The sequence below is a fragment of the Paramisgurnus dabryanus genome, chromosome 13 (assembly GCF_030506205.2).
Source record: "Paramisgurnus dabryanus chromosome 13, PD_genome_1.1, whole genome shotgun sequence".
NCBI lineage: Eukaryota > Metazoa > Chordata > Actinopteri > Cypriniformes > Cobitidae > Paramisgurnus > Paramisgurnus dabryanus.
The window spans coordinates 8,663,452-8,685,685 of record NC_133349.1 but is presented as its reverse complement, the minus strand read 5'-3'; the positions used below and the strand labels follow the sequence as shown (position 1 = coordinate 8,685,685).

At 37.6% G+C, this 22,234-nt stretch overlaps 1 protein-coding gene across 1 annotated transcript in view; it reads left to right on the top strand.

Annotated features, from left to right (window-relative positions):
- nek11 (NIMA-related kinase 11) overlaps positions 1-22,234 on the top strand; it is an 83,556-nt gene that overhangs the window by 26,614 nt on the left and 34,708 nt on the right. The window contains exons 4-11 of the mRNA XM_065298595.1: positions 55-119; positions 3,245-3,371; positions 7,101-7,250; positions 7,464-7,542; positions 9,545-9,630; positions 12,780-12,899; positions 14,679-14,772; positions 14,997-15,126. Coding sequence (XP_065154667.1) covers positions 55-119; positions 3,245-3,371; positions 7,101-7,250; positions 7,464-7,542; positions 9,545-9,630; positions 12,780-12,899; positions 14,679-14,772; positions 14,997-15,126 — 851 coding nt within the window. The remainder of the gene's footprint in view (positions 1-54; positions 120-3,244; positions 3,372-7,100; positions 7,251-7,463; positions 7,543-9,544; positions 9,631-12,779; positions 12,900-14,678; positions 14,773-14,996; positions 15,127-22,234) is intronic.

The window sequence follows — 22,234 nt, the reverse complement described above, 5'->3', positions numbered from 1 at the left end:
TTGCTTTCCCACTTATTCATTGTCTATTGATTCTTGTTTGCCCTTATTAATCAGGAGAATACTTCATAGAGATCTGAAGGCCAAAAATATATTTCTAAAGAAGAACATTGTTAAGATAGGTAAGATCTGCTTTGGCACCCCGAGGGATGCTTGATGTTTGTTTGATGTTCCGGCAATGTGTCAGAAGGGAAAAGTTTAAACACTTGAAGTACAGTGGAACAGTTCCTGTTTGATGATGGCTGGAAAGAAAAAAGAAAAGGAAAAAGATCATAACCTGGTTGAAACAAATAGACAGTTTTAATGAAAGGAAGACTTGAGAGACAAACATTTCCTTTCTATTTATTAAAATAAGTTAAACCCTGGATCACAAAACCTAATAAGTAGCACAGCTGTATTTGTAGCAGCAATAGCCAAAAATGCATTGTATGGGTCAAATTGTTTTACATTTTTTATGCAAAAAATCATTATAATATTAGGGACACTGAAAATATGCTAATTTTCTAGCTCCCCTAGAGTTAAACACTTGATTTTTACCGTTTTGGAATCCATTCATCCAATCTCTGGGTCTGGCGGTACCACTTTTACAGTTAGGTAGCATAGCTTAGCATAATCCATTGAATCTGATTAGACCATTAGCATCACCCTCCAAAATATCCAAAGAGTTTCGCCATTTGACCTATTTAAAACTTGACTTCTGTAGTTACACCATGTACAAAGACAGACAGAAAATTAAAAGTTGCGATTTTCTATTCAGATATGGCTAGGAACTATACTCTCATTTGATGCCGTAACATGGCTGCAGGAGGCCCAATGATATTACGCAGTGCCGAAAATAGTCCCCTGCTATTTAGAGTTAACAAGGGGACTACTTTCAGACACTGCGTAATATCTTTACAGCCATGGTATGACAGCAAAGTTAAAAATATCGAAATCTGTGGTTATTTTTGAGCGCGATGCTAATGGTCTAATCAGATTCAATGGATTAAGCTAAACTATGCTAAAAGTGGTACTCCCATACCCGGAGATCGGCTTTTCTCAATATTCAGATTTATTGCACCCATGGATTCCAGATTTTCAAATCAGTGTATATCAGACAAATATTGTCTAATTCTAACAAACAAACCATACATCAGTGGAAAGCGTATTTATTCAGCTTTCCAATGATGAATAAATCTCAATTTCAAAAAATGGACCTACAGTCAAAATAATTTTTATTTATTCAAAATAATAGCAGTACAATGTGACTAACCAGAATAATCAAGGTTTTTAGTATATTTTTTTATTGCTACGTGGCAAACAAGTTACCAGTACGTTCAGTAGATTCTCAGAAAACAAATGAGACCCAGCATTCATGATATGCACGCTCTTAAGGCTGTGCAATTGGGCAATTAGTTGAATTAGTTGAAAGGGATGTGTTCAAAAAAATAGCAGTGTGGCATTCAATCACTGAGGTCATCAATTTTGTGAAGAAACAGGTGTGAATCAGGTGGCCCCAATTTAAGGATGAAGCCAAAACTTGTTGAACATGCATTTGAAAGCTGAGAAAATGGGTCGTTCAAGACATTGTTCAGAAGAACAGCGTACTTTGATTAAAAAGTTGATTGGAGAGGGGAAAACCTATAAAGAGGTGCAAAAAATGATAAGCTGTTCAGCTAAAATGATCTCCAATGCCTTAAAATGGAGAGCAAAACCAGAGAGACGTGGAAGAAAACGGAAGACAACCATCAAAATGGATAGAAGAATAACCAGAATGGCAAAGGCTCAGCCAATGACCACCTCCAGGATGATCAAAGACAGTCTGGAGTTACCTGTAAGTACTGTGACAGTTAGAAGACGTCTGTGTGAAGCTAATCTATTTTCAAGAATCCCCCGCAAGGTCCCTCTGTTAAAAAAAGGCATGTGCAGAAGAGGTTACAATTTGCCAAATAACACATCAACTGGCCTAAAGAGAAATGGAGGAACATTTTGTGGACTGATGAGAGTAAAATTGTTCTTTTTGGGTCCAAGGGCCACAGGCAGTTTGTGAGACGACCCCCAAACTCTGAATTCAAGCCACAGTTCACAGTGAAGACAGTGAAGCATGGAGCATGATATGGGCATGTTTCTCCTACTATGGTGTTGGGCCTATTTATCGCATACCAGGGATCATGGATCAGTTTGCATATGTTAAAATACTTGAAGAGGTCATGTTGCCCTATGCTGAAGAGGACATGCCCTTGAAATGGTTGTTTCAACAAGACAATGACCCAAAACACACTAGTAAACGGGCAAAGTCTTGGTTCCAAACCAACAAAATTAATGTTATGGAGTGGCCAGCCCAATCTCCAGACCTTAATGCAATTGAGAACTTGTGGGGTGATATCAAAAATGCTGTTTCTGAAGCAAAACCAAGAAATGTGAATGAATTGTGGAATGTTGTTAAAGAATCATGGAGTGGAATAACAGCTGAGAGGTGGCACAAGTTGGTTGACTCCATGCCACACAGATGTCAAGCAGTTTTAAAAAACTGTGGTCATACAACTAAATATTAGTTTAGTGATTCACAGGATTGATAAATCCCAGAAAAAAAAAATGTCTGTACAAAATAGTTTTGAGTTTGTACAGTCAAAGGTAGACACTGCTATTTTTTTGAACACACCCCTTTCAACTAATTGCCCAATTGCACAGCCTTAAGAGCGTGCATATCATGAATGCTGGGTCTTGTTTGTTTTCTGAGAATCTACTGAACCTACTGGTAACTTGTTTGCCACGTAGCAATAAAAAATATACTAAAAACCTTGATTATTCTGGTTAGTCACATTGTACTGCTATTATTTTGAACAAGACTGTATATGACTGTTTTGTGGTCCTGAGTCACATTTATAGATCTGTACATATTTTGTTATAACTGTAATTATACATTTAGCATTAAGTTTTTAACTACTTTAAATGTAATAATATTGTGTATTTTTAATACAGAAGACTTGCTTGAATGTAAATGTGTGCATTTTTGTTGTATGCTTGTTGGTTTGCACCTTAAGGGCAAGTCACATTGACAGCAATTAAATCTCAGGAGGTTATCGAGTCTCTGCACTGTTGGATGCAGATGCAAATCGCTGCCAGTGTGAAAACCCCTAAAATAGCAGGGCTTGCTTGGAGCTAATTCCCAAAATCGTTGAATATGATTTTGCACATCAATCTTTTAATCTGTACTTCAGGTTCACATGTTTGTGCCGATGTAAGTTTTATTCAATTCTTTTCATAGGTGACTTTGGCGTTTCATGTCTGCTGATGGGGTCATGTGACCTGGCGACTACCTTCACAGGTACACCATACTACATGAGCCCTGAAGCCCTCAGCCACAAAGGATACAACTCCAAATCGGACATCTGGTATGAATAATGTTATGGTCATCATTATTTGTTACCCGGTCTGTGAACACACAACTAAAGTCATTTTTTGGGGATTTACTGTTTTCCACATAAAATCATCCTACATAATGTAAAGAACATTCTGTGAAAATATAACCTTGATTTCTTTCAACTTTAATGCTCATTATCACATCTATTATTTCATACTGTAGTTTTAATAAAGATTTGGCTAGCATAATATACTCAGCATTTTATATATATTCAGTGTCTCTATTCTAGAACATTTCAACCAACCAAATTATTCACAACTTTTTTAATCTTCACAACTTTTAATCTTCATTTTGCGTAATGCAGAAGTAATGATGTATTTCATGTAATTGCTGTAAAACTGCAATCTTTAAAAATGTGTGAGCTCCTTCCATCCATAGAAAATCATCCGATTTGGAAATCAAAACCTAAAAAATTACTGCAAGTTGCAATTAGACACAATTGACGACTCAGTTGAGAAATGGCAAGTCTGATTAACAGAACTTCATGATGATATCTCTGCCTGATTATTGTGAGAGGAGTTTATGTGCTATGTGTCTGTGTGGTAACGGTGGAACATAAATTCACGACATGAAATATTCTCAAGAAAGCAGTAAGGCGGTGAAAAGCCCTTCAGATCCTCACTGGAGGCCTTTAACACTTTTCTCTTCTCTTCCTGCATATCCGCTCTCAACTGGATTGTACTGTATTTTACAGTACAGTATGAGAGCCATTGAAAGAGAGAGAGAGAGGGTGTATAAAGGAAGGGAAAAAATGAAAATGCAATCTAGCGAAGAATCTCATTACTACAAAGCATATTTGCAAAGCAGGAAAACGGAGGATGACCGATAATTAAAGCTGGAGTAGAGAGAAAATCTAATTTAGGGCACAGTTACGAGCACTAGCTGCTAATTTACCAGCTATGCTTTCCTCACACATTCACTTCTGTGAGTATGTGACACCGAAGCTGAAGATCTCTGTCCAGACTCGTAATGCATCCTATTGAGATTTGGACTCTTCACTCAACATATATGAAATATACTTTTATTTTCCCTATAGGGAAATTTGGAGTAGGCTCAAACCAACATTCCAACATCACTTGGTACACCTAATAGTATAAAAAAAATACAGTGGCGGCTCGTGGCGGCTTATCCGAGGGGCGCTAATTCAAAATAAGTGTTCGGAGTGTCATATGTGTGCTTGCACTTTCAAAATGTTTTTGTAGTGTCATGTGAACCATGTGCATCACGTGTTTTGTCAAAATAAGTGTCTGCTGCACACGCATTAAAACCGTTTATGATAAAAGAGACGCTCACGTTCACAAAATACACGCAAGATGCTCCCTTAACAGTACTGTTTACGCATGAGATTATGCGAGTATCTTGCAAACGCGAGCATCTCTTTTATCATTTTTTTTTTGATAAAAGAGCGTCTCATATCACCAGGCACTTATTTTGACAAAACACGTGATGCACATAGGATCTCTCGATGCGCAGAACACATATTTTGAACATGACGGGCTACATACATATTGTGACGAACTTCGCATCGAGTGCCCTTGAAAAAGTCACCGGCTGCCACTGAAAAAAAAAAACTATACATACGACATGCACATCCAATAAAAAAATTATTAGGGGGTGTCACTGCTCCAAATTTAGCAAACTGATAGATAATGGCATAAACAAGTTTTTAATTCGGTTCAAAATGAGCTTGTAAGAGCACAAGCAGAAGATTTGGGAAGTTCACTGTGCTGTTTAATAGTGGAAAAAAATCAGGATCGGATAAACTGTAGGAATCCTTGCACAAATTGTAACAAAATGTATCTGTTTAACATAACCTGACATAAAGGTTCAGTGTGTAAATTTTAGGAGGTTCTTTTTAGATAAATGCAATATAATATACATAACTATATTGTCAGTCGTTTATAAAGACCATATCGAACCATATTGTTTTTATTACCTTATGCTGCGTTCACAGCAACCAAGGAGGCGTCAAGCGTGAGTAATTTCAATGTTAAGTCAATGTGAAGACACATTGATGCGCGTCTGGAGGTCTCGTGGCACGAATGAAGCGTTTAGCACGGCGCGGTAGACGTGATTCCACGTCTAGTTAGGGAAATGCGTGCATTGAAAAATTTGAACTTTGGCGGAAAAACGCTCCACGTTAACCAACCAGGAGCTTGCTCTAGTAGGGACGTGATTACAGGAAGCGAGCGGAGTCGCAGAAGCCCCTCCCATGACGCGAATTTCCACGTGAATGTCTCGATGAGTAAAATTTCACGCGCGGCTTTCACGTGTGACTGAAGCAAGTAAACTCAAAATGTTCAAGCGGCAAACCAGACATGGTAGACGGGAATTTGACGCCTCAAACGCGGCTTATGTGAACCCACAGTTAGAATGAGACGTTTTTATCTATGTACACAACGGGTCCTCTTACATTGAAGTCGTCATTTTGCTCTCCATGTTTCTACAGTAGCCCTGCAGAGCACGTTTCATCACTACGTTGTCTCATATGATGACAGGTTTGGCTACCGTAGCTTTTCTATGCGTTGCAAAAGGAGGGGTGAGCTGTGGACTAAAGTCCAATTTATAGTCGTGAGTAAACTCTACGCCGTAGGTTATCCAGCGCTGGGATTGGTCCACTAGAACCTCTTCCGTCAGGTAAAATAAAACTGTGTCATAGGTATTTCCCTTTGGAACGGGGAGAACAAAAATGGGCCAAGTTGAGGAGTGATTTAGCTGAAACTGCAACAAAAGTTGCTTTAAAGTTTATTTACTTCCATCACTGCTGGTCTTCTTAAAACATACACAACAAGCTGTTGTTACTTCTTCGTTTGTGGGTTAAACTTACTGCTGCTTCTTTATTGATGGTCGCGCTGCTACTGTGGTTACACGCGTGGATACTGCCTGTCAGCGGTTTGCATGTGTGTTTGAACGTCGACGCAGACGGCAACGCAGAAGTATAATATGAAAACCTACGTGTATCCTAACTGTGCTTTCACACCGCCATCGGCGAGAGCGTCAATAAAAGCTCTGACTGCCCTGCCAACGACGCTTTAGAAAAAGGTGTGGTGGACGCTCTGACGCTCGAATGCATTCTCTGAACTCCCCTCAAGCGGAGGTTTACGCCTTCCGATTGGTTGCCGCCGAACGTTTCCGCCTTCCGATTGGTTGCCGCCGAACCGCGTCATAGCTCATTACCATAAAGTTGAACTGATTTCAACTCTCCTCGACGCTCACACCATACATGACGCGCCGCGTCGCTGCTCGCCGGAGTTCGCCCGCTGTCTTTCATTGAAAATTAATTACTTCCGGCCACTTTGACGCTTATGCCGGTGGCAGTGAGAAATCACAGTAAGCCATCGTATCTACACCGTAGAACTTACGCACAACTATAATGAGCCCTTTAACCGTTGGTTGCAATTTACAGTCTTGCTGCTAGAGCCGCTAAAATCCACACACTGCGCCTTTAAACATTTTATCCAATGAATTCATTTTCACTGGGTAAATGCTGAACCCCTGTGATTTTAATTAGTAAGTTGTCCGTGACATTTCAAGTTATGTTCTAAAATATAGTTGACCCTTCATAATCATGAACACATAAACTGAATGTTTAATGTATTTTTATACTGGTAATATTAAAGTTTTTTACAATTACTTTGTTTGTATGTAAACATAAATATCACACAATTTTGATACAGATTTATTATTTCATGATCTGCAGGTCTTTGGGTTGCATCCTCTATGAGATGTGCTGTTTGGCACATGCTTTTGAGGCCCAGAACTTCTTGGCTGTGGTGTTGAAGATCGTGGAGGGACCCACTCCATCCCTGCCAGAAACATACTCAGAACAGCTTAACTCCCTAATGCAAAGGTACCACAAACAGATGCTGCCCTGCTCCAGGCACGAACTGGCAGGATATATTAGTCTATCTGTTTGCTGTGGATAGACATAAATCTGTGGCTTTTTTGATTCAGTTTCAAAGCAGATTATACAAAACCATGTTTGGAAGCATTCAACTAGAGCTATCAGCATTTCATGAGGTCTTAAACTGGATTCTCTCTTTCTTTCTCTCTGTGGTTCTAGCATGTTAGAAAAGGATCCTTCACGCAGGATCTCGGCTGCAAACGCTTTGAAAAGCGGGTTCATAGAAGAGAGCTTGAAGGTGAGGAGATGTTGTTAATCAGATCAGTCGTTCGCGAGGGCATCCGACCAGCTGTTCAGGGTGTCTGCTTCAAAGGTTAATAGAAAGGGCCGCAATGTATCAGGAAGACTTTGATTGCCGGCCAAGCTCAATAGGTTTCTAAAAGTCTGTTATGCACACTCATCACATCATCGATTCGCCATCACATTCATCACACCCTGTGCATAACCTTTTCAGATTGTACTGTTGAAATGTCAGTGATTGGCATTGTTACCGCTCGGCGAGTGTATTGATTGTGGCGTGCCATATTTGGCTTTATTCCTCGGCATATGTGAATTAGTATGCTGCTGTCAGTCAAACTTCAGTCCTCAATTGAAGAAAAGTTCAAAACTCTGTTTTGAGATTTTAATCTATTTTTCTCAAGGTAAAAATTATACACATTACCTCCTATTTTTTGCTAACTCTGGGTTTCTCCTATGGGGGTTGCACACTGGGCATGTATTTGAAAATTGAACAAATTATTTTCTATGAATGTACACATATGTCCATGTCACATATCTCCATGTTGAGTTGTAAAACCATCCCACCATAAAAATATATTCATTCATTCAGGTATCTTTGTCATGCTGTAAACTTGTAATGACTTTCTGCGTTTTGTAGGTCTTGCGTAATGTGACTTTGTTACTGTACTTATAGGCACAGACACTTTTATCACAAGCAGTAATATGGGTTTGTTTACATCCAGGGGCTTTGTAATTTGTGCTGCATTTGGAAGGTTGTGATTCCCTAAACCCTGTCTAAAAGCTCCTGGTGGGATGTGTCTTCTACTGGTTATTACACCATCACCATTTCAGAAACATGTAATCAGAGAGAGCGAACAAAATGCTTTCTAAAGCCTTTACTGTTGTTGTGTACAGTTTCCATGGCTTTTTCCGCCTGTGTAATTTTCACGTTACAAATGTCTTGTATTGTTATACAGTAGCTGAGTTGATACAGCATTGCATAGCGGCACAAAAGGTCATATAAAATCAAATGGTGCACTAAAATTGGTTCTTGGCTCGTAATCATAGAGGAACTATTTTAAGTGCCATATAGCACAGATGAAGTACCTGTGTAGCACCGGTGGAGAACCATAAGGTGCTATGTAGAACCATATGTGGTGCTATAATGGTGCTATATGGCCCCCGTATGATTCTTCATAGGGGCTTCATAGTTACTATATAGCACTAAAAATGGTTCCTCTATGATTACGAGCCAAGAACCACTTTTAGTGCTATTTAGCACAGCTTGTTTTAGCTTTGATCCCAGGGAACACACATGCTGAAACACAATGTATACTTATAGTGCATTCAGAGATTAGACTGTGAACCTTGGATAAAAGCGTCTGCCATATGCATAAATGTAAAGTTAATACATTCATGTCAGCTTTTTCCAGGTGAAAAAGGATTAGTCTTTGTCACATCATCATGCACAATAGAGAAAGCAGCCCTGTTTGATTGTGGTGACCAATATATTGAGGGTCTTTATGCTGAATAATATACTGGTAGATGGCAGAAAGTTTTAGAATGCAGAATTGAAAAATATGTGGGGAGAAATCATAGAAGTGACGAATTAGAACAAATGAGAAGCATTTTAGTTAATTTGTTACCCCATTGATTTTCAGTATGTAACTAAAGCCATAAGAAATGTTATCTATGCAGCACTGGTTGTTGTGCAAGATAAAGAATGGCCATGAGAAAACAAGACATTAAAATTAAGTTAAACATTATATTATTTGTACAACTATACTGTTTTAAATTAAGCTACTTAATGGTAACAATAAGAATTGTATATCATTTATGCACATTACATTGACAAGTTTCTGCTCAGTCAGCCAAATAGAAATAAATGGTTTTCCCCAAAAACAAACATTGGAGAAATCATGGTCACCATTGTTTTGCTTCACACATATTAGCCTACATATATATGTTTTACAAGTCCTCAGACAACTGCAATAATAATTTTCTTGTATTTTTTCTTTCAGACCATGAAACACAAATTTTCTAGCTTGACACTCCAAGAGGGTTTGACGGGGGAAGAGAGAGACGCATCGGAGATCCTGAGAGCTCTGTAAGTATATCTATAGAGTCATTAGCCGAGATATGTGTGACACTATGGTATAGACCGGTGGTCACCAACCCTGTTCCTTGAGATCTACCCTCCTGCCTACTTTAGATCTTCAGCACACCTGCCTCCAATTTTTGGGTAGCCGTAAAAAGCATGATTGGCAGGTTCAGGTGTTTGTTTAGGGTTGGAGGTGAACTTTGCAGGAAAGTAGATCTCCAGGAACAGGGGTTGGTGACCACTGGTATAGACGGTTTTATGGGAAAGCACGTTATACAGTAAATATACCACAGATACCGTACTTAATTGAGCTCTGTAACAAATCAAAGATATAAATGTTTCGGTTTCCTAAATCGACACTATAGGAAAATAGGTTTGGCTGCCAGGCATAAATTCAGTCTGTAGCTAACAGTAGGGGAGAAAGTGATGTGGGACGAAAGTAACAAAGTGATTTTGTCAGAGCCCTGACTACATTTGCATTCTAAACTATGACAGCATGTTTAGCACGCAAGCCTTGACAGAGCTGACAAATATTGCATTATTTCATCACCGTTTTACGCGTGTAGGTCCCGAAAGCTTTTTTCGCCCATGATAAGTAAATTCCTAAAGCGGGCATTTTTTATAACCCGTTGTGTTTCTGGTTTCATGTGTTACAGTACTGATCAATCTACAGGTTATTTAGTGCTCTAACACATCCTGAAGTTTGCATTCTCTGAGTTTTTCAAAATAAAATTAAATTGGTTTTAAATGTCAAGAGTTCCGGTCGGGACCAAAGTAACACTTGTTACTTTTGTCAAGCTGCTTATACTTTTGCATTATGTTGAAAATGTATATTATTCTAATTTAATTTAATTTTCATAGTGTGCAAAATGTAAAAAAAAAACAAGGTCATATTTACAAAGTGTATATTTACTAAAAACAAGTGTAACACAAAAATCTATCTTGTTCTGTTGTGCTACTTTCGACCAACTTGTGTGTTACTTTCGTCCCAGCTGACAGGGTCAAAAGTAACAAAGCGCTACTTCTTTTCGAAGTAAAACTTATACTAAAGTCGTTTTACATTTGTTCAAAATTCCACCTGGTATTGATAGATAATGCGTGTGGGTTATTGACCACAGCAAATATACATCTCTGTCTAAAACATTATGTTTTTAAATTTAGTTTTTCTGAAAAAATTTACTTTTGCCCGTGCTGCTCTCCCCTAACATACAGTGAGGAAAATAATTATTTGAACACCCTGCTATTTTGCAAGTTTACCATGGAGGGGTCTTAAATTGTCATCGTAGGTGCATGTCCACTGTAAGAGATATAATCTAAAAAAAATCCAGAAATCACAATGAATGCCTTTTTTAACTATTTATTTGTATGATACAGCGGCAAGTAAGTATTTGAACACCTGTCTATCAGCTAGAATTCTGACCCTCAAAGACCTGTTAGTCTGCCTTTAAAATGTCCACCTCCACTCCATTTATTATCCTAAATTAGATGCACCTGTTAGCTGCATAAAGACACCTGTCCACCCCATACAATCAGTAAGAATCCAACTACCGTATTAACATGGCCAAGACCAAAGCGCTGTCCAAAGACACTACAGACAAAATTGTACACCTCCACAAGACTGGAAAGGGCAACGGGGAAGTTTCCAAGCAGCTTGGTGAAAAAGGTTCACAGTTGGAGCAATCATTAGAAAATGAAAGAAGCTAAACATGACTGTCAATCTCCCTTGGACTGGGTCTCTATGCAAAATCTCACCTTGTGGGGTCTCAATGATCCTAAGAAAGGTGAGAAGATCTCTAAAGATCAGCCCAGAACTACACGGGAGGAGCTGGTAAATTACCTGAAAAGAGCTGGGACCACTGTTTCCAATGTTACTGTTGGTAATACACTAAGACATCATGGTTTGAAATCATGCATGGCACGGAAGGTTCCCCTGCTTAAACTAGCACATGTCCAGGCCCGTCTTAAGTTTGCCAATGACCATTTGGATGATCCAGAGGAGTCATGGGAGAAAGTCATGTGGTCAGATGATACCAAAATATAACTTTTTGGTCATAATTCCACTAAACGTGTTTGGAGGTAGAAGAATGCAGTATGTGCAAACCTTGTGAAAAACTACAGGAAATGTTTGACCTCTGTAATTGCAAACAAAGGCTACTGTACCAAATATTAACATTGATTTTCTCAGTTCAAAGACTTATTTGCAGCTCTATCATACAAATAAATAGTTAAAAAAATCATATATTGTGATTTCTGGATTTTTTTTAGATTATGTCTCTCACATTGGACATGCACCTACGATGACAATTTCAGACCCCTCCATGATTTCTAATTGGGAGAACTTGCAAAATAGCAGGGTGTTCAAATACTTATTTTCCTCACTGTAGTAGTAGATATTCATGAGCAGACCTTCATTAATTCACTTAGCACTTTCCATTCTCATTACACATTTAAGCACCCAGAGCACATGTCAATCACTTGTTAGTAATAATGACAGAGTTCAAATATATGCGATGTTAAAGCTGACAGTGCACAGTAAGATCTCATCTAGCATCCTATTGTACATTATTATGTTCTTTCTCTTTGTTTTCCATTAAACAGCCAAGCTTAACTTGAGACTTTATGTGAATTGAATTTGAACTGGGCAGTCTGATGAAATGTTTGCTTATTAACTGTTTCAAATGTTCTTCTGGTATGTGTGGTATATAAAGACTGCACACAATGTATTTGAAGCTGTCTAACACAAGTTCTCATGAATAATCTAATGATATACTATTGTTCGTCTTTGGATTGTACTATATTCCTTTTGTTGAATTAAACCATTACTTCAAATGAAATACCCTTATACCATTACAATTTTGTATTATAAGTAGTGTCAGTCAAACTAATAAGGACGATCATGAAATAACAAAAATTGAATTATTGAAATTATGTAGTGACCAGAAATCATTTTAAGTTAAAACTTATATTTTAGCTCTTTAATATCCCTCCCTTTTAATAATAATTTATGAGGTGCTTTTAAGGCTGCTTTTTATCCGCTATCTGACTCAACCATTTAAATACATAAATGGGAATTTTATTTTTAATAACGTCATTGCTGGCCACACGAATGCTTTTCAAGCAATGCATTAATCTTTCTGGTCACTTGAACCCCACAGGCAGAAGAAGGAACACCTGCAAACACTGCGGGAAAGATCAGACTTGCAGAAAATGAGCCCAAGAGAACGCATGCGACTGCGCAAACTCCAAGCAGCAGATGAGAAAGGAAAAAAGCTGAAGTGAGTGAAGTTTAGAACATCGAATGTGTCTGACTGAGTGTAAACCGAATGTGACTCGGTGTTCATTTTCCATCATAAGCTGTCAGGACTTTCTTCATAGTGAAGGATTTTTAACATCTTTATTTTTTTTATAAAACTGTGTGTGATGTTCTGATGAATACAGTAATTAATGGAGACGTGATCTTTAAAGTGTTTTTAAGACGGATTAACCAATTGTCTAAAAAGACTCGGTTAAATAATTTACTCAAGAATCAGACATTTCGACCTCCCCCATGAACTCTCATGACCGTAGTGAGGAGAGATGTCAAAAATGAACTTTTTAAATTCAGATTTTGTGTGTTCATTACACAAGACTTTCAAACGTATCATACTTTTATGGCCCTATTTTAATGATCTAAGTGAATGGTCTAACGCAGTGGTTCTTAACGTTATTCCTGGAGGCCCACTGCTTTGCACATTTTGTATGCCTTTTTTATCTGACAGACTGACTTCAGTTCATGGAGATCTCTTCTAATGAGCTGATGATTTGAATCAGGTGTGTTAAATAAGGGAGACATACAAAATGTGCAGAGCAGTGGGCCTCCAGGAATAATGTTAAGAACCACTGGTCTAAAGCGCACTGCGCACAGTCTATAAGAGTGTGTCTGAATCCACTTTTGCTGATTTAACAACAGGAAAAATGGTTTGTGCACCCAGCGCACAGTCTAAAAGGGTTGTTCCTATTCTTGTAATGAGTAATGGGTGTGTTTGGGGCTTAACGTGGAATAAACCAATGAGACTCTCATCTCCCATCCCCTTTAAAAGCCAGTTGTGCTCGCGCCATGCCGATTTGATATTTAGATGGCAGAATTTGTAAACTGAAAAACTGATTGATTGATTGATTGATTGATTGATTGATTGATTGATTGATTGATTAAAAATTAGTTTTTATTAGTATTGATTTTTTATTCTTTGGTTCCTTTTAAAAGTAGTTATTTTTTTGGAAGTAACTGTCATGGAAGTAAAATACTTTATTTGTAACAAACAGGCGATAAATAATTTACCGTGTGGAGAGCCGAAACATTTCAGCACCCGGACAGCGCCATGAGTGTTTTGAAAAGCGTTATTTAAACAAAGGTTCTCATTTCAGCACATCTACAAATTTTATTATATACAATAAATCATTGGCGTAACATTTTAAAAAAGTTTGTTTAAAGCAAAACATTTAATTACATACCAGGCAACAGGTGAAATAACTCTTTACGCTTTTTAATGTCTCGTAATCGGTCATCATTTATGTCCAAGAGACTCAATAATAATTTTTGACATTTTAATCCTTAAATTTTTCGTTTGTGTGCTGCAACGCATCCATGTGTGTGATAAGCAAACGTGCATTGTTGTCCCATTTATATATATTACTAACACGCTCTTAAATAACAAAAACTATTTTGCACCTGGTCTAACGTCAATGGCGCAAAATTGTTTTTGTTATTTAAGTGCGTGTTAGTAATATGCATCTATAAATGAGACAACAGTAGTCTATTTTAGTTGCCTCAAAATAGCAACATGCCAACATTGCGCCTAAACACACCTCATTTTCAGACCAAAAACGAATTTCCATGGGCGCATTTAAACAACGTGGCTCTAAACGTGAAAATGAAAACTGCGCTGGGCTGACTTGCACAGCGCATGGGGCTGGATGTATGATAGGACCCTTAATGTTTTTATGTACTTTTTGAAACTTTCATTGTACTTAACCTGTATCAAATCATATAATGTAAAGTTCTTGTTTTACTATAGGCAAATTGTGGAAGAAAAGTATCAAGAAAATCGGCTTCGCATGCAAGAATACAAGTCAAAAAATTTCCAGAGAGTCAGTGTGGACATTTTAGAGGTATGCTGATAGCTTTCTTTTATTTCCTATAAAGCATTCAGTAACTACAGTGCACAGTTATCTTTTTCATTATAGAGTAAACATACCACAGCTACCGTACAGTATGTGCAGTTTCTGTTGCTGTTTTTATTTTGTTTTCTTTTTAGTAGTAAGGCAATACAATGTCTCCAAATCAATGTAAAAAAAAAAAAAAATTATTTTTATTTTTACATCTTTCTAAAAAGGTGAAAACAGAGGGCACAGTCAGCCAAACTGAAACCATTCGGAGTGGGTCACCAAATAAAAACAATGAGCTAATGGGAAATCTTTCAGAGGTCCCTGATATGATAAGCATATCTGATGTGAAAGATCATGGTGAGTTCAAATTAGTGTTTTTAATACTCGCTTCTGACCTGTCCTACATACCAAACTGTTATGGCAAAAAATGAATACAGCTTGAATTACTAACTTTGAATTACTGAATTACTAAGTACAAACAATGTAATAAGAAATAAGATCACAATTAAAAACTATTTATGCATTTGACATATGCTTTAAGACAATACATTGTCTGTGCATGACCAGGTACAGCAACAGTTAATCTCAAGTTTGAGGACCATCAGTGGAAGGCATTCACAGTTTATTGTTATTAAAGTTATTTTAAGACTTATTAATCACCCATTCTGCAGATAATCTGCAATAACGACACCAAAAACAGTTTTTACTCATTGTTTAATTAAACTTTAAGCATTAATTAATTTAAACTGAGCTCCCCTGATACTTTTCATTCTTGCTTTTTAAAGTCTGTCATGAACTGTGTATCTGATGAAACTCCATCTTATCTCTTTCAAATCAAAAAGTTTAAGTTTCCTTCAGAAGTGATTTTCTCTTCTTCTACATCTTCATTAAAATTCATTGTGTGCTTGGCGCTCCACTGCTTCTTTCTCCATGGTTTAACAAACAACAGATCCCAGAACAGAGCAAGGTACCATGAGTATTACTTCACTGTCAAATACACACACACACACACACACACACAGAGAGAGAGGGAGACATGCAGACACATTTAAAATACAGTAGAGTTAAGAAACAGCGTTTCAATTTGAAATTCAAATTATTCCTGGAAGTTTTAATTATGTTCCACCACGCAAATATATTGGAGCAAAAGTTGCTTGCTTTTTCAAAGAAGAGAAAGAAATGGTCATATTAGTTTCATTTTTTTTTTGGAGCTTTTGCAAGTATCTATTCATGAATAAGGTGTCTGTTGTTTACAGTTATGGACATGTTTACTGTATTCTGAATTGCCAGGACCTTTAAGTTGAACTAATTTTTACTCCAGTTTGTAGTTATACAATTGGCTTAAAGTCCACTTACTATGAGAAATGTACTTTTATATGTTGTTTAAACATAACTTTGTGTCGCTCTTTAATGATAAAAAAAAATGCCTGCTCCATTTTTAAAAAAATCTCCATAAAACCTCAGCTGTCTCATGGGACACACTGTTGGCTTTTTTGGTGCAAAGTGATGTCACTTTGTGCAGGCCCTGCCCACAACTGTCCAAATACCCCAGTTAGGTCATAATATCTATTTTAAATCTTCTTTACATATTTCATTATCCAGTATGTTTTGGGTATAGATAACAGCAAACGGGGAGGGATCATTTGCATTTAAAGAGACACACAAAAACAGAACTTGTTCCTGCACACCCAAAAATGGGCCTATTCAACATGATAATAAATGATCTAGAAGCTATTTGGACCTGACACTTCACAAGCCCTTTCTAGGCACAACTCACGGTACATTCACACAGGGCAAAAGCGTTAACGCTTGATGGAAGGCTTGTCTGAAGCATGGCCAACAGCCAATCACAGTGGATGCTACACATGCTCCGGTCTTCCATAAACGTAATTGGCTGGCTCCTCCTAGGTTATTTGCATAAGCCGATCTGCTTGGGGGATGCTTGCGTTGCCGCTTGAAAAGTTGAGAAATGTTTAACTTCTACCCCAAGCAACAGCAGTGACGCTGCGCAGACTGATCCACAATTCAGTTCGGCAACGCATGACGTCACCAATTAAAAGTGAATGGGGAGCGTTAACGCTTACGCCCCGTGTGAATGTACCGTTAGACTAATATTACATCTTAAAAATTTGACATATTATGTAACCATTAAGTAAATGTTTACATGATGGATAACCATGTTTTTAATATGTGTAATAATTTTTGGCTGATCTGGCCACCTATTGCTATCTTATAATGACTCATTCTGTTACTGTCGTCAGTATCACCAAGGGAAAGCTAAGTTATGGACAAACACTTCTTTAATCTCCTTAATCAGGTCTGATAAATGTCATAGATGTGTTTTGAGGATGTCCTGAGAGGTTTTCTATCATTTCCTGTATCTAATCACTTTAGATTCCTCCTTAAATGAAATGTTTTAATGGAGCGCAGAGGCACAGATGTGGATTGGATTTACTCTTCAAATCTTGATGCCCATTTTCGATTTGTTTAATATATATAAAAAAATTGACCACCCTTTTTTTTAAAAGCGACTTATATTCGATATCTGCATTTGCACGTAACACTTGCCGAAACAATTCAAGGTAGACATACTGACCCGGAACAGCTTATTATATTATACTGTTATACTACATTATTACACTGTATTTATTTTAATAACAAAACATGAAACTTTAGCATTACTCCACTAAGTGGAGCCATCGTCCTCCATTGCACTGCTAAGAATCATGTGAGCATGGGTGGTGCCCACTGGGATTGACAACGTCATTTCAGTCCCTCCAGAAAACGCGATTATGCCATCGCATAATTTAACGCATAATCAGCCAAAGTCCACATATTTATGCAGGGGATGCATTTTTTCAAATACGCCGCACTTTCGCAGCATAAATAGCAGATTTCCGTGGGCAAAATATTGCATGATTTCATAATCCCGCATTTTTGTAGCAAAAATCACATATATCTTAGCAGAAAGTTGAAACATTTTGCATTTATCTCACACAAGCACAGCCATGTGCCCGGTTGCCATGGGAACGTTATGAAGTTCCCGCAGTTTTTGCATCAGATAAAATTGCATAAATATCCCGCATATTCCATTGCATTTTTTAAGAAAACATGCCGCAAGATCAAGGATTTTTGCCCGCAACAATCACAAAAAAACTTTTCTGGAAAGACTACAACTACAAAAAGGATTTGCTACAACGTCGCCTTTCAAAGACATTTGACACGTGATATCCAATCTGTCTGCTTACATTGCATATTTCCACATATGAATGAGGCCTGAAGCCGAGTTGTAATCTTTGCCATTATTACACTTTCGTGGGTCATATTCGATCTGTGCCACATGAGAGAAAAATATGCAAATTAAGGGGAATATGCAACAAATGAACAATGCATGACAACTTTCTGAATGTTTACTGGTATAGTTTACTAACAAGTCTCCCAGCAGGGTCATTCTGTGTGTTATCATACTGTGACTTATATAATAAATAGGGCTGAGTGCTCCTCTGGAATGGGATATTATTTATTTAGACATTATTTTGCTGTGCTGGTCTTTTTCAGAGTTTATTGTTTAATTTAGCTTGTTATTCAAGGACTCAGACAGTCATTACTGTTGATCTTCTGGATTTCTCCAGATAAATAAACATACCGTTTGATTCTGCTCATGTCTGCAGTTAAACTATACGGTATACTAATGACTACTCTAGGGACATCTGTTATTTGGGAAGATGCCATTCAAATGAGAAAACTCTGACAATAAGCATACATACACATCTTGTCTACTTATGGGAATTTTCTCTGTTGTTTAACTTGGCTCTATTTAATTTGTTCATGTAAATCTACTGTTAGTATTAGTAATTAGTACAGTAGATAGAGTATAACAGAGTAAATAAGCTTCAGGGAGTTTTGAGAGGCCATGGGTTACAACAATTGTACTGTTATTAGACTTTTAGTCTTCGTTTTTTAGGTGAAGTTCAGTAGAAAATACAATAGATAGATCACTCTCTTAAATCAATAATTTTGATCAATAAATTGCTCTCTAAGATGAGAACTATGATTCACCCAGAAATGGTCTGTCAGGACTAAAATATACTTTACAAGGTTTGTTTTTCTGAGAAACCTTGACCTTAGGGTGAAGGTGTTATAGGTAACGCCATTTTATTAAGAAAGTGAAAATGTATTAGCTAATTAACGAATAATAAGCTAATGGATGTTTAAATGAAGACTTGCAAATTGAAATCAATGAAGTAAATTAGGGCATCCTGACTTGAATAAAAAGGCTTTTCTCCTTTATCTCCTTTATAATCAGCATTTAAAAAGCAAAATAAGGATTTTGCTCAGAATGATTCCCAGAATCCTACATTCCTTTACTGAGATTTGTGATCGGCCGTAACACGAGATACAAGCCAATGAGGCGTGACTGAGGTCTGAACACATGATGACAGAAGCTTCACAGTGATTCAAGTCAAATTCTGCTGTGCCTTTTTGTCAGGTTTAATCCTCTTTACTAGATGAAATAGGCGTATTCGTTTAGTGTTAAAATGTGTTTACAGGGCTGATTTCACTTCTTTTATTCCAAACTGCAGGTTGCACTTTCATTGATATGTTGTCATTTACTCGGTTAGACAGGACTGGAAAACAGAAGATGTTTTGTTCAGACATAGACGAATGAGACATACTATCGATAACACGTGCAGTAGGCTTCAGAATAGCAAACAGGCAATTATGTCAACCTGCAAATGTCAACCTTGTCATGAAAAGTAACATTTTTATTCAAAGTTTTTATACACAAGTTGTGATTTTGACACAGGCACAAATTCATTTAGTGATTTTCACATTGGCAACCATTGGTTAGTATGCCATACACAGGACACTATGGGCCCTATTTTAACGATGTAAGCACATTTTCTAAAGCGCACAGCGCAATGTCTAAATGGGCGTGTCCGAATCCACTTTTGCTAATTTAACGACAGGAAAAATGGTTTGTGCGCCGAGCGCATGGTCGAAAAGGGTTGGTCCTTTTTTTAATGAGTAATGGGAGTATTTGGGGCGTAACGTGCAGTAAACCAATGAGAGTCTCACCTCTCATCCCCTTTAAAAGCCATTTGCGCTGGCACTATATCTAATCTGTATTTAGATGGGACTTTGTAAACTGAAAAACTAAGTGGAGGAACAAGATCCCCAGTTTAAGATTAATGTAAAATAATTGTGTTGTTTTTCACTTGTATTGAAATTGTTGTTTTTAATTAAAACCCGTTTTTTTTAGTCATGGAAGTAAAAAAGCAGGCTTTTAATTGCTTTAAATGTATGGCTATCCAATATCATCAAAAAATTATTTACAAGTATGTAAGAAAAGGTTTGTACTCCAAAAATACGTTATTTTTCAACAAACAGAAGATAAAGAATTTACAAACGCCTCTCCGCATGTTTCAGCACTTGGACAGCGTCATGAGTTTTTTTTAAGCATTACTTAAAAATGTTTCTCATCTCACCATATCCACAGGTACAGAGTTCTTATACATTAAATCCGTGAGGTAGCATTTAAAAAACATTTAAAAAAAGATGCATTTGTTTAAAGCAATGCATTTATTTACTTACCAGGCTGCAGGTGAAGCAGCTCTTTGTGCCTTCTAATGTCTCATAATTAGTCCTCCATTTTTGTCCAAGAGACTCAATAATAATCTTTACATTCAATCCTTTAATCTTTCATATTTAAAAGCGTTTTTGTGCTGCTGCGCATTCATGTATGTAATAAGCAAACCGGCGTTGTCATCCCGTTTATAGGCGCATATTACTAATGCGCTCTTTAAATAACAAAAAACATATTGCATAGACTACACATAACGTAGTCTATTTTAGTTGCCTAAAAATAGCAACGCGCCAACAATGCGCCTGAACACACCTCGTTTTCAGACCAGAACGCCCATGGGCGCAAAAGGGGGCGCAAATGCATTTGCTATTTAAACAACGTGGCGCTAAATGTGAAAATGATAATTGTGACACTTGTGTCGCGCATTGCGCTGTATTGCGCCGGGTGTAAGATAGACCCCTATAGGTTTCCCTAAGGTTTCACCTTCTTGCAGACGTAGGTTATTGCCTTTCTGGACGTAAAGCTCGAAACGTGGTGTGATCCACTTAGTCTCTGGACACACGGGCCAGAGACTCAAAACTTGTGGTCGATCTGTTTCAGTCTCTGTTGTCGAACTCAGAACGAGGAGCTGTAAAATCTCAGAAAGATTCACAAACTTGGTTGGTTATTCAATGATTTGTTATTGTCTCAGCAGGAGACAAGAAGTTGGGTGCTCTGTTTCAGTCTCTTAGCACAGGGCCTGAGACTCAGAGCTTTGAGGTGTTGGTTTGTCCTGTTACAATCTCTAGCATGCAGCCGGAAATTCAAAACGATGGGGTTTGTACTCTGTTAATGTCTTTCTTTTCAGAAGGACTCAGAGCGAGGAATGTCTGGAAAAAAGGTACTTTTATAACTTTAGATAAGTAGGAGTTTGCATTTTGGCACTTTCCTGATGCAGAATGGTGATTGGCTGTTGATGTCAGAGGAAGCCCACAGAATGCGGATGAGAACTCATTTGCATAGCATAAAGTACAGAGTTTAACTTTATCTTTAGAATTTCATTCATGCATTTTCCACTTACCAAACCCTTTCTGAAATACCAGTGCCATTATCCTGAATGTAAAAAGTATAAACATGACAGCAAAATGTTACCATATCAAACATGCATGCATTCATTCATATGTTAATAACTGTGATTATTTTAATAGTTTCATAACACAGAGAGAATTCAGAATGCAGTCTTTAAATGAGTATGAAGTCAATAGGTGATGGTTTTAAGTCAGTTTTGGTGGTGGAAGGATGTAAAGACTTGTCCTTTGGTTAAGCCAATAATTTGAAAAATGCTTTTCCCTAAGGAATGTTTATGATGGCGAAGGGGGGTTTGAAAGGATGAGAAGCAGAAATAGTGTGAGCCAATCAAAAGAGGTCAGTCATAAAAGAGTTGTCCGAGCAGCCTTATCTGATTGACTGGACACTTGCTTATGTTAAAGGTGTAGCGGAGGATTTTCTCGAATTTTAGAAAAGAACCGCCTTCTCCACTTTTTAAAAAAATGCAATTGCGCAACACTCCTGATTGACAACTAGGAGGACCAATAGTCTTGATGATCCACCCGGAAAAAGAAAATCCTCCGCAATACCTTTAACCCACCAAAATCCAGTCCATATGTAGCAATTGGGGAGGTGTCTGGAATGCTTTGTTGTATGCTGTTCACTACATACTGATTTCTCAGATGTCAATACAGTCGCAAGAAAAGTATGTGAATCCCTATGAATAAACTATTTTTCTACTGTGATTTCCCATAAAATGTGATCTGGCTGTGCGCCCACTTCTAGGAGGGGTAGTTACAGTATTAAACTGTCTTCATTTATAGACAATTTGTCTAACTGTAGACTGATGGA